The sequence below is a fragment of the Atractosteus spatula genome, chromosome 3 (assembly GCF_055471065.1).
Source record: "Atractosteus spatula isolate fAtrSpa1 chromosome 3, fAtrSpa1.hap1, whole genome shotgun sequence".
Lineage (NCBI taxonomy): Eukaryota > Metazoa > Chordata > Actinopteri > Semionotiformes > Lepisosteidae > Atractosteus > Atractosteus spatula.
The window spans coordinates 28,364,743-28,378,496 of NC_142708.1; the positions used below are offsets into that span (position 1 = coordinate 28,364,743).

The 13,754-nt window shown below is 34.8% G+C and overlaps 1 protein-coding gene across 3 annotated transcripts in view; it reads left to right on the top strand.

Annotated features, from left to right (window-relative positions):
* The window catches only part of pde4d (phosphodiesterase 4D, cAMP-specific), a 439,211-nt gene that overhangs the window by 402,852 nt on the left and 22,605 nt on the right, over positions 1 to 13,754 (top strand). For all 3 annotated transcript variants that reach the window (XM_088912390.1, XM_088912391.1, XM_088912392.1), the window contains one exon: positions 5,733 to 5,845. In XM_088912390.1, the coding sequence (XP_088768516.1) occupies positions 5,733 to 5,845 (113 nt within the window). The remainder of the gene's footprint in view (positions 1 to 5,732; positions 5,846 to 13,754) is intronic.

Below are 13,754 nucleotides of genomic sequence, written 5' to 3' on the forward strand. Positions count from 1 at the left end.
AAGTAATAACTACTTTTATTCAAGTGGATATTACCGACCTTTGCTATATCATGATCCTGTTAAAAATGACAGTGCCTTCCAGATTTTGTTTTACTGTATAAGTCACAATTAAATAGAAACAATAAAAAACCTTTAACAGAAAGAGTTATGGATTGGATAACATGCCTTGCGACAATTCTAAAAATGATATAATGTTATACTTTAGAAACAGTACTGGGGTGGCTTGGTGACACAGCAGATAGCAGTGCTGGGGTCCAAGGTTCAATTCTATACCTGGGGTACCATCTGTGTGGAGTTTGTACTTGTATGTTCTCCCAGTGTTTGCGTGGGTTGCCTCTGGGTGCTCTGGTTTCCTCCTACAATCCAAAAACATACAGTTCTGGTAGGTTAATGGACTTCTGGGAAAATTGGTGTGTGTGTGCGTGTCTGTGTTCGATTCTGTCTAACCTGTGATGGACTGATGCCCCAAGTGTAATTACTGTATGTATACAGTATATATTAAAATATGTGATATGTCTTATGCCGTTACTTGCCAGGATAGGCTCTGTCTCCCCTGCAGTATTTAATTGAAAGAAGCAGTTAGAAAATAGATGGGATAACAATATTGTACATAGCAAAGTCATGTGTATTATTCACATGCGCAGAATAATAATTATTTGTACATATTACAATTCTGAATGGAAATATTCAGAATTTGTCCGTTAGAATTAAATGTTTACGCCGACAACAGGAACTTACACAGAGTACAGTATATGCTATACAACATTTTCATGAGAATTGTCTGTTATACAATGAGAAGCAAATAAAGGTTAATTCTACAAAGAAAAAGAAAGAAAAACACTGGCTGTGGAGCCTTCTTCAGGTGAGAGGAAGAGGGAACGGCTGTAGGAATATGAAATAAAAGAGAACAAAAGGGTAAGTGAGAATGGGCACAGCAAGTGAGAAAAAGTACACAGATGAATGGAAATGTGGTAGATGAATTCCAAGGGAAGTGTGAAAAGCTCAAGTCTTTAAATGAATGGAAAGGTTTTAAAAATAAATCAGTCTCTCATTGAGAGCTATGGAAGGTGTGATCCTAGTTTTAGGATAATCTTGGCTTCTGATGTCTTTCTGAAATAAGAGTACTGCAAACCTGGTCCAAATGTATCTTTCCCACATACAGTAAGAGCCCTAGACACTTGTTTTCATCTTAAGCAAATATTTGGATTTCCACATTTCTTATTTATTGGATGCTTATTCCATTTATCTGGACACTTTTTTTTTTGTCTGCTGTGCCTATTCTCAAATGCTTTGTTTTTGCTCTCTTTCTCTGTACAGTATATGCCTGAACCATTTCTCTCTTTCTCATTGTATCTGAAGAAATCTCCACACCAAAAACTTTCAGTTTGAAATTAACCTTTTGTTACTTGTTACTTCACAGCCTATACACTAATGCAGTTCCCCACTCGAAACTTATTAAACCATTGAGGACTAATGTTGCAAAAACTGACACAATATAACCTTAATCTGCTGGATTATTGGAAGATTTAAAACAAATGGTGTACAAGTTATGAGGACAGAACAGAACAGATGTACAATAAATCAGTTGTTTTGAAAGTACAGTAGCTTCCAAATGGATGTAGAATTTGTTTTTTATTTAGCATTTAACAAGGAAAAATTGTAAGGTATTATGTAAAAGAAAACGATAGAAATAGTTTGGTCTTTTCAAAATGTTGGATGTCAATTACATGCTATGGAAGTTTTTAAATTTTAGAGAAATATTTAGGGAGTAGATCTTCTCATAATCTCAGAGTGATGTCATGTCCACCACAAAGGTAGGCAGACAGGACAAGCCAGGCTTTTCTCTCACAGATATTTTGAGATGCTCACCTTGTTCATATAAATATGTAATGTTGTTCAGTTACATTTTATATACTGTACGAATTTGACTGTATGGATCAGAGTAGGAAGGTAGGAGAAATCAACAACACTTTGGTGACTATATTTGTTGTATTAAGTCATTTTACATCTGCATGTTTATGTTACTTGTCTATTAATTATTTCAAAATAATAAAAACGTTCCTAGAAAAAATAAAATATCTAAAACTAAAAAACAAAAAAGGAAAAAAGGAGCTAATGTTCCTGTATCCTGTGAATTATTGACATCTTTATCCATTAATACAGTATGAGTTACCCAGTTGGCCATAGTTATTCAAATATGAGGAGAATTAACAGAATCTTAAATTACAGAAATTTCTGTAAGCCTCATTTACATTCTTTTCTTTTACTCATATTTCTTTATTTATGTTTTTGTAATCTTTGAAAATGCTATTGATGGTTAGATCTGAATGCATATTCAAAAGTACCATTCGAATATTGCTACTGTATTGTCATTATAATTCTTGGCTATTATTTTTTCCCTTCTGTGATTCAGTCTGGGTTTGATGAATGGGAAATAGTCTACTCTTCTGTTATTCCCTAAAAACCTTTAACAAATAATGAGCAAGCTTTGGGTTTTTTTGTTTGCTCACTTTAAAAAATACAAGAAACTTTAATAAATGCATGCATCATAGCTGTTCTTTCAGTTTAAGAGTAAATTGTGTTTTAACTGTTGAAATATAATGATCTGGCAATAACTGGAAAATGGTCATCTTTATAAATAGGTTCAAGTGGAGATCAGTGTGCGAGCTGAAAAGGAGCAAATATCTTTCTTGATATCCATGATATTGGAGTGTAATGCTCCAATTCAAAGAAAAAACATAACAGTAACATAATTGTCAGTGATGTCTAGACGTCAGTAGAATAGGTTGGTGGGACACATTTGCTTTCAGCCTAAATGTGAATGCAATACTTAATGTCGTAATCACATTCTTTTCCGTTGAAAAGCCAGAGTTTACAGTGTTAAGAAAGCTAGAAGGTCAAAGTTTAATTACATCATCCTCCTAGTACAATAGAAAATAATAATAATATAACACAAATAGCATTTGGTAGAATGGGTCAAACAGCTGCCTATCATTTTTAACCATTGTTAACGCAAAATAAATGTCAAAATAATTTCATAACATATCACAAAATAACACAATTATGGATTAACAAGTGACTGATTAACTTCAATTATCTCTCTGAAGCTCTTAATGTTTTATCTGTGGAATGAGCTGAACAAATAAAATTCCATCTCTAAAGTGTATCCCTCAAGTATCAAGTGATGCAAGCCTATGCATTTGTAGTTTATTGCTCTTTAATGGCCACTTGTTTTAACTTGATAACTGAGTATTTTACCTTCGTTGTTAATTAAAGGTATGGTGCACTTGCAGAAAGATGATCATTGAAGTGCTTTCATTTTCTCCTTAATTACAAAAGGTGTTGTTGCTCTGACTACATTAAGTCAACTTTCTTTCCCCAGCTTTGCCCTTACTGTATATTGTAATATTTAGGAGCTTAGGGACCCCTAAGCATTTCTTTTGCATTGTACAGTATCATGCTGACAAGGTAGGATTTTAAATCAAATTTTTAATGGGTTAAATCTTTCAAAACAATACTCTACCACCTAGGAGTTTTGAAAAGTATCCACAATTTTGTTTTAGTATAGTGATCTCTGTCAAGAAGTCTTGTTTTTTACAGCATATTGAGTTTGCTCATAAATAAAGTTGTATTATAATTGTTAGCATTATGACAAATTAAAGCTTTTTACAAATGATTTTCATTCTTTATAGTTTTCTGAATGAAAGACAGAAAATATTTCATCACGTTGTTTATGTGGGTAGCTACTGCAGTAGGGTTTATTACATCAGATAAAGTACTGTATGTGTTTATCACGCCATACTTATGTGCAGTTTTAACTTTTCCTGAGTCTTTCAAGAGTATAAGCTAGTAATGTTCATTAACATAAACCATCTCACATCTATTATTAGCAATATTTAGCAATGGGTACTGAGGATCATTTATTAGTTTACCAGACTATAGTGACAACTACAGTATTTCAATTCCATAGAAGATTCAAACTAACAAATACAATATTTACTAGCCTTTGTCATTTTTTTAAATAATACCTAAAATAAACGTATTCAATTAGTTTTTACAGTCATGTAAAAACACAGAGTTGTAAGGTAACTGATATTACAAAATGTGAATATCACTATGTAAGTTGGACTGTCCTTATATAATAAAAAACGTGCTTACATACTGTACATACTACTTGCATGCTTACATTACATACTACTTGCATATAATATATTCAGAATATAACAGGATGGGGCTTCCCCAAGTTATGTATAGAGAATATTTTAAAATAATTGGAATGAAGATGGATTACCACAAAAGTCTCAGGTTGCATTTTTATTGTTTATTGTTTTTTTGGAAACAGATAGGTGATATTTCTTTAGGTATTTGATGTCATCTGGGACTTTTTATTTTTCATTTGTACAATATCAGCAGTGCATTCCTGTTTGCAATACAGGCCAAAAGTTTGAAAACAAGTCCAAATTATGAACTAAGGTAACACACTGCATCTTCAAATGAGAAGACAGTTTACAGAATCAACAAATACAGTTAAGGAATCCCCTGCTTTCCTTTCTTTGCTATAGTAACTCTTTTTTGATCAGGTTCATGCCACATTATTAGTCTAGAACATGTCATAGAAAGAAATTCAATTTTAGCATTAGGTTACCAGTACAGTGTACTGTATATAATACTGTACTGTATGTGTAATATACCTGTATAAAGTAGTTCAATGCATTTGCAACTGGTGAAAAAGAAAAAAAAACATTACAAACTGTCCATAATCACTACATAGAAATAAAACCCATAATGCACTGTAAAGCATTCATAAATATTTTAGAACATCAAATATACCTATCGCAGAGAAATAACACATCATTTGGGTAATAATAGTTCAGCAGTGTGCTTCTGAGGTGTAATCTGAAGGACTGAAAGACAGGCCTCAGCCTGCAATGTTTATGCAGTATCTGATCCTCCTCGGTAGTCCGTGCCAGGTTTTGTGAGCTCTCCATGCCCTGCTCATGCAGTGCTCTGAAGCTTTAGGTTTTGGTTCAAAGGCAGCAGCACTCATGTTTGGCTACATGATGTCTCATAATAACTGCACTCTGACTAAAGGACTGAGCATACAGAAACTTAAATTTTTTGTTTTGTCAGGCAATTGAGATCAATGTGTCATTAACGCAGGAGGCTTAAGAAACAGGAAATAAAATCATCATTTACCGTCACTGCTCCATATGGTGTACTACTGTCTTCAGAGCCTGTGCTACAGCAAATTCTCCTTTGTTATGGCTATTTATAATTAAAAGCTACAGCCTTTGAGAAGTTATCTGGATGTGCTGAGACAACATGGACATATTCTTAAGACTTAACTCTTTCTTTCTTAAGGATTGGGATTGTTTTGGCCTTGGAAGCATATCTTAGGTCGGAGCACTGGGGACAGTTTTTTTTTCTTCAAGGATATGTGGTTTCTTTGCTGTAGTTTTTTTTTTACCACAGTTTCAATGTCTCAAACTAACAGTATCACGATTTGCGCATCTATAGTGTGATACCTGAATAACAGAGCTGCTCTGAACTTGGGAAGCAGACTGTTTTTTTTTTCTCTCTGAAGGGTTTTTACAACATTATGAAGAATCACTCATGTGTGGATACTGGGCATCCGAACATGGCTGTCTATGGCATGGTGGACCCTCTGGAAATCTCTGTTAGTCCAGTGAAGCGACTGAGAACTGAGTACCCAATTCCCTGTCTCTTTGCAGAGGAGGCCTACCAGAAACTGGCCACTGAGACACTGGAGGAGTTAGACTGGTGCCTGGACCAGCTGGAAACTCTACAGACCAGGCACTCTGTCAGTGAGATGGCCTCCAATAAGGTAAGGAACCTTTAGCACATCCTATGCTGTCTCAGCATCTCATACATTTAAAGCTTTCCTTTCTTTGCAAATTGTGTGACTTAATAGCATTTGGGGTTCTTGGTGTTACTAGTGTCACTAGAACAGGTGATTTTACTTCAGTAAATCTCACAGGTGCTCACATATCATCACGGGTGTGCAGGCATCTCATGTAGAATAAAAATGGCTGTCCTGGGGGGCAGTGTCTGACATGCATGTATCACTTGTTGGTTCCTGCCTTTGATGCTTTAGTGTACATCACATTCATTTTAAATAGTCATTTGCTCCCGTGTTGATTTGCACATTGTTTAAAAAACGTTTTCCCAGGCATGTGAAATTTAAACTTGTTCAAAATGTGCAACTGTCAGTTTCAGAATGTGCAGGTCTGTAAACGTACACAGAAAGAAAAGAAATGCCTTGCTCATTGTTATTCTGCTTGCTTGTTTCACATTACAAAGGCAGAAGTTTCCTGTACTTGAAACATTTTGTGGACTTGTATTTTGCATTGGTGGAATGCTTATTGCTAACTGCATCACCCAAAATGATGAAGGGGGAGGAATGATTTTCAAAAGCAGATCATGGCAATATGTAGAGTGTAATGTAAGGATGTGTAAGTATAAGGGTTGTTTTTCTAATGGGTGTTTCATACATGTAGAAATCTGAGTTTTCTGTGACATGACAACTTTGATTTCTTTCGATATCTTTTGAAACCTTCAGCTTATGCTTATACTGTACATTTTAATGCAATTCTGGAATAGCAAAGCACAACATACTGTATTTCTAAAGGAGGAAAGTGTTAATTGTGTAAAATATTGCCTTCTGGGTTTGCTGAAATATCTTGTTGAAAGGACGTTTGCCAAGATGTAGGCTGACTTGTCGCAGCCAATCTGAAGGTCATGTGTTTGTTGCCACACTATATCAAACCATTTAGGAATTTCAGTCACATTCAAAATGGTTAAATGGCACTTAAAGACAAACACAGCTTATCTTCCCTTCATTGTTCGGGGCACCTTTTTTTTCACCAATCTACTGTATGTCCCTAATCTAGATAAAATTCCTTTGCATGAATGAAACTAAAATGAAAAATAGACTACAAAATGTATACTTTTTCTAGTTTTTTCTTCATACTGTACAGTGATGCACTCTCTAGCTAGTAATTTTGAGTGTGTGTGTGTGCCTTGTCCTGGTCTTGATTGATCCATATAATGGGGAAATGTCTTTCTTTCTTTTAATTTATCGTTTCTTTGTAATTGCTTAATAGCTTTGTGCCAGGCAACTCAATTAATACGATGCCAAAAACTTTTTAAAACACCTTTAGTGTCCTGCTTATGGTATTGGTTGTAATCTGAATGCACCGCTCTAGGCTCAGATGAGAAATGTACAGTATCTTCAGTTATATGTAGTCGTCATTATGTTTAAGGTATTATCTACCTCCACAATTACCCCCAGATGCCGTGACTCATTCTTAAAAATAAAAATATTTTTAAGAATGGAGAGAAAATGGTGAATTTAACCCTTTCTATAACTAAGACAGTGTCATCTTAGAAGCAAATTAATCATCTTCTCTCATTTGTTTATTCTTTAATGTAGTTGATAGATAGATAGTTTAATGATCCCGTGAGGGAAATTGATACATACAGTATGAAGCCACATAACCAGACCACACAGAACATTAATGGTATTTATTTAAAAACCTATAATATATTCATAATTAGAATCTGACTAATCATAAAATATACAAAAAAGGCTTATTAAAGATTAATTTCAAGAAAAATGTAAATTTAAGGTAGTTAATACAGAGGACATTAACAGAGATATATTTTCTTTTTTCCTCATAATTAATTCCACTGATTGAATGAAAAAATGAAATTGAAAATTGAAATTTCTAATGGAAATAATTTAATTGTTTCTTTTATGTCATGTCATTTGAATTGCATGGGTTGACCTGAATGAAAAGATTTAGTAAACTGATTGAGCAGGAGAGCATTATATAATCCCCTTTAATACAATCAGTCTTTACTTGCTGTCATGATGTTCTGATCTCCCCTAATCGTTCTAGGAACAGCTAAACAAGTTTGTTTTTGTCAGGATGCAGACGGTGATTTTTAAATACCACCCTTTATTAAATAAGTTCTATATTAATTGAGTGCATGGCGATAGTGTCTATATGCTTTAAATGTCCTGTTAATAACATGTTTAGCTCATAGTCATTTTAAAAAATCTGATACATACTGTATGGTAGTGCTAATAGATATATCTAAGGACTTGACAGAGTTGTTTTCATTGTGTAATAATGAAGAGACAGTTGCAGAAATCAGATTTTTTATTCATGTTATTCTGTTTGAAATATTTACAGATGAAATATGATATAAATAGGATACAAAACACTTTGTTTCACAAAATTCTTGTCCAAACCCTTGTCCTTGAACATGCTTTCCTGTACTATCTACGCACAAAGAGGCATCATACTTGAATAAAAAAAATGTCCATTCAGCTATAAAACAAATAAAAATAGTTATTTGTTACGTTGTTCTACAATTACAGATATCTGTAATTGTAAAAGTTCAAATCCATATAAACTACAAGAAAGTAACACATTTGGATATTTAAGAATAGTCATTCAATTATTTTTTATAAATGCATTTCCTTCACAAAGCATCATATAGTTTATGAGGACAATTGAAGCTCTGTAAGAGGAACAAGTTCAATTAATACAAATTGTGACAGTTCGTCAGGAGTTTCATCAAAGAAGAATCAAAGATAGCAAAGAGGATACATGTATATCATCTATAGCTAGCATGCTTTTGGAGTCTTAAGATGTGAAAAATACACCCTTTTAATAGGGCAGGGGCTTTTTTTTTTGTTTTGCTGAGATTGTTTATTTTGTGGCTTCAGTACTATGGAACAATTAAAGCAATAGCAAAAAGATAGTTGTGCTTTTGTAGCAAACATGCAAACATTTAAATTTCCAAATAATAAGTTTCACAAATGTGTTAGAGCATACCATGATTCTCAGTTCTTAATTTTGAGTACGAAATTAAACCTTTTAAGAATTTTCTCAAAAGTATTGTTTTTTTTTAAGGAGAATGATTTCAACTTTCTTTAGTTTACTATTATTGTTATGAATGAAGAAGATTCAACAGAGTAGTAGTATCATTTAAAAGTATACAATCATTTTGGGGATAATTATCTGTGATATAATGTCAGTGTTTGTCATTGCATGTTAATAATTAAAAGCCTTGCTCAAGTGTTTTATTGGGATTTGTAAACAAATAAACAAAGTAGGGTTAAATTAAACCTTACATGAAACAATTATGTACTTTTTAAATGCTATTTATTTTTATGATGTAAATGAAAATAGAATGCATATCAGTAGCTCCCACTTAAGGACACAAGCAGATTCATGTTCATTTTTGATTTCCCATCAGTTAGAAAACCATGAAGAGACTCCAGCTGTAATTTAGTTTGTTTTCATTATAATTAACTTCCAGCTCTGTGGCTTTTGTGGTATGCAAGCAAATGCTGCCATTTCTAAACCTTACTGTGAATACATGTTAAAACACACAGTGACAAAACTATTCAGACCCTTGCAGAGTTTTCACATTTTATTGCTCTAAAGCTTGCTCTCATGACACTTTGATATGTGTTATATACGCAACCCACTCCATACAGCAAAAAAAAACAAAAACGCATATAGATTATATGAAAAAAGTCACGATTGCAGTATTTAAATTATCTCAATGACCTACACAATTACAGTAGATGAGTATCTTGCATCTGTGTGCAGTAATGATTGTTCACATGATTTCAGCATACATACTATACACCTATCTCTAAGTTCCTTTAGCCAGGCAGTGAATGTAATCATGAAGACCAGGGAGTTTTCAAAACATCTCAGGGATTAAGTTGTATGAAGGCACAAGACAGGAGGAGAGTATAAAACCTTTAAAAGGCCCTTAATATATTTTTGAGCATGAGGAAGTTGATTCTCACAAAGTGGAAGGTACTAAGATACCACCTTGACCTAAGCTAGGGATGCAACTGTGAGGACAATGGCCACTTTGAAGTTATTGCAGACAACAGTGGAAGAAAATGGCCATAGATCAACAGTACCCCTATCACTCCATAAATTAGACTTGCATGGAATTGAACAAAAAAAGCATTTGCATTCTCATATGGGGTTTACAACAAAGCATCCAAGTGTTAATGCAATCAAGGGGCAAAAGATTTTGTAATCAGAAAAGGACAAAATTGGAACTTTTTGGTCTAAAATCAAAGCTTTAAAGCTAATCCTACTGTATAACAACACCATGTCTACAGTCAAGCACAGTGGTGGCAGCATTATGTTATAGTTCTGTTTCTCATCAGCAGGGAGTGGGAAACTTATGAAGACCAATCTGAACATACAGTAAATCGAGTAAAGTATATGGTTAGCTTTGCTGCTTTGCACTACTGGGGCCCTGAGTTCAATTCTGGAATCGTGGTGCAATCTGGGTGGAGTTTGTATGATCTCTCTGAGTTCACATGGGGTTCTTCCAATTGCTCTTGCTTCCTCCCACTGTCCAAAGACATGCCGGTGTGTTAATTTGCTTCTGGGCAAATGGTCCCTGGTTTAAGTATGCATGCATGTTGGTGTCTGTGTGAGTCCTGCAATGGACTGGCATCCCATCCAGGGTGTATCCTGGTTTTCACTCATTGCATGCTTGGATAGGCTCCTGCTCCCTTGCAATCCTGAATTGGCAGAAGTGGTTAGAAAATGGATGTACTACATGTTATCTGTTCTTATGGAGTTTATTCAATGAAAGTTCGGGAGGGATGACAACAACCACGCTCAATCATTCCCAGCCGTCAGTGATTAGCAATCACTCCCTTCGTCCTTCCTCCACTGAACGCTATAAATACCAAATGCGAAATCTCCCTCTCGTGCGACTTTTGCATCCCACCTCCACCCCAACTCCACCTCTTCCGCTACGCCTTGGTTACCTTGCGTGGGGGTCCTGGCATCCTCATCCTATGGCCAGGAGGTTGACCCTCAGCCAAGCAAGTTAAGCCAAACATTCGCTCCACAATAGTTCGTTACGCTTTTATTTTGGGCGTTGTCATTCCTCATGAATTCATTTTTAAAAATTTTTGTTGCCAAATAAGACATTGGTATATGTAATTGCATGTAATTGAAAACATTTGAGGTTGTTATGTATTGTGAAGATCTATAGAATGATATGTTTACAATATTAATATCATTCAGTATTTTATTGTGAAAATATGGCTACAGTAAAGACGAAAGTACTGTATAAGGACTTCATTGGACAAGTGACATATCATGAAGTTAAAATCTAAATGATTGTGACCATGCTTCCTTTGAATCAGAGTTTATTCAGCAAGTATGTTATCTAGAATAAGATATTAGAACTACATTCATAACCTTTTATGAGAATTGTTCCAAAAGACATAACAGGCACTAGTGTCCATAATATCACAGACCTTAATACAACTCATAAATATTTACCACCTTCAGCTCCAGTCTTAACCTTAATCCATAGATCTAAATCTGAAATATTTCATAATATGGACTATCATAAATGTCATGAACATTTGTGTTATAGATGGTGCATAACCATTTATGTCCTACGGGGTTATGAATGTTGTTATAACATCTTACATACCCACTAATGCATTAGAAATGTATTATACAGGCTACACAAATCCTAATTCTAAGGAATAATTACCATTATTTATTTTTTTATCTTGATGGAGGATCAATATTGACCTTTCTTTGGTCAATGAAAATGAAATAACAAATAACAAATGTTTGTAATTTCCGATTCTGTCCCTTTCAGAAAAAAAAAACGAAAGGGCATGATATACAAAGCATTTTGCTGTTTTCTTAATGAAAATTAAATTCAAATTATGGGGTGAGTTGCTATCATTGCAGAAGGGACACAACATTTAATTTGTTTCCCTACATACAGTACTGTAAAAGTGCACATCTGAAGAAATGTAGAGTGAATGTAAACTTGCTAAGTGAACTGGAAAAACATTGTGAAGTTTAACTTTAACGTGCATGACCTGGTCAGCTTTAAGTGTCTGTCCTACTTTGTGTTAGCAGTAGCTCTGTACTCTTGCTGAATGAGTGTGGTCTGAATCTCTAGCATCCCTGTGCTGTGCTGCATACTGATAAGCTTGGTCTGTTTCCCTGCTGCTGTGTGCAGGCAGCTGATACAGGAACATAAACCAACACCTAGACCTGTCTGAGGCACGTACTGAGCATCTAAAAGAAAACTTCTTGTAGCCCTGATACTCAGCGTGACCATAGCAACCATAATAAAGCAGACTATTGGAGTGATTGCCAGTAAATACAGTCAAGAAGACTTATTCTTGAGGAAATGAACACCTATTCTAGTTTTAAAGCTTTTTCAAGCCACTGATTTCAGTTTTCTCCTTGATATGCACAAGGTAGATATTAAAAGACACATGTAAACATTGTATTATGGTGAAAAGGGTGCAGAAAGCTGAAAATGACTTTTAAAATATTGTAGTGATTCTATGTGTTCCTATGGTCTCTGACAGATGTGGAATTTGCTGTTTTACTGCAATGACCGGATTTAGCTATCACCTATACTCTACAGCATTACATAAAGTAAAGGAGGAACAGACTCCCCAACCCCCACTCCTTGTGTCCCCAGACTGTGTTTAGGGATGTAAAGGAACATCACACAGGCTAGTTCTTTGTCTTCTCCAATACAGTGGACACAGTATTATCATTCTCTGGAGGAGGGTTTCCTTTCCCATTGGGCATTGCTTCTATGTACCTTGCCACATAATCTGTACAATTGCTGCCATGTTCTTCAGGCAACAGCTGCTATGCAAAAAGGCTGGGGAGCATCCATCACCAGTGAAGCAGACAGAGGGCCAGCATGGTCAGTGAAGTCTAGTCTCCTGGCACCCAGTGGCCCATGACCATTGTGACATGTTAAACAATTTCTTTTTTTTTACACTGTTACAGACATTGCAAAGCAAAGTAACAAGAGTGTCATTGTTGTAAACCCATTGTACACCATAGTATAACCACATTATTACATTAATCACATAATGTAAAATAGATTATATTCTAGGAAATTGTGCACATAATACTAGTATATTTTTCATAAATTAATGGTTTCTTAAAACCTCAAACACGGTTTAACAAGGATCTCTATCATGTTGCAAAAGAGCATGTTATTAAACTGGAAGCCTCACCACATGTTTACATAGAATGTACTGACAAGAATAAAACATCACACACGTCTGCAACTGTGGGTCGGTAGACCTCCAATTCCAGGAAGCCAACTGAGGTCTTAGAAACTCTTAAAAAAAAGAAAGTAATTAAGGTCTAATCTATGGTTATCCTCTTTCTCTAAGATGCCAGGCTCCACTCGCTGCCTTTAAGTTCTGCAGTTGACCCTTTAAAGTCTGGCATATATAATTATTTCGTTTTCATAACGAGGTTTCAGAACTGAGATATACTACTTTGTTAAACTGAGATGTTATTTTTTTGCTATTCTCTAATTTCTGCATGCAAAGTCATTTATGCAGAAGTTTATTCCAACCAGCTCAATTTTGTTTGATTGATGAGTATCCAGATCAATATGATAATTATATATTGTCCTTAAGCACTACTATTTATTTTTTGCATTATTTGCTATAGATTTTTCATATTAAAATAAATATTTTCTATTTACATAAACATAGTAACATTGGTAACATACTATAGTCTGGCCATTTGCATTAATCTCCTATTATACACTATAGATAACAATGGACTGGCATCCCATCCAGGGAGTACCCTGCCTTGTGCCCGTTGGTTGCCAGGATAAGCTTTGGCTCCCCAGTGACCCTGAATTGGAAGAAGAAG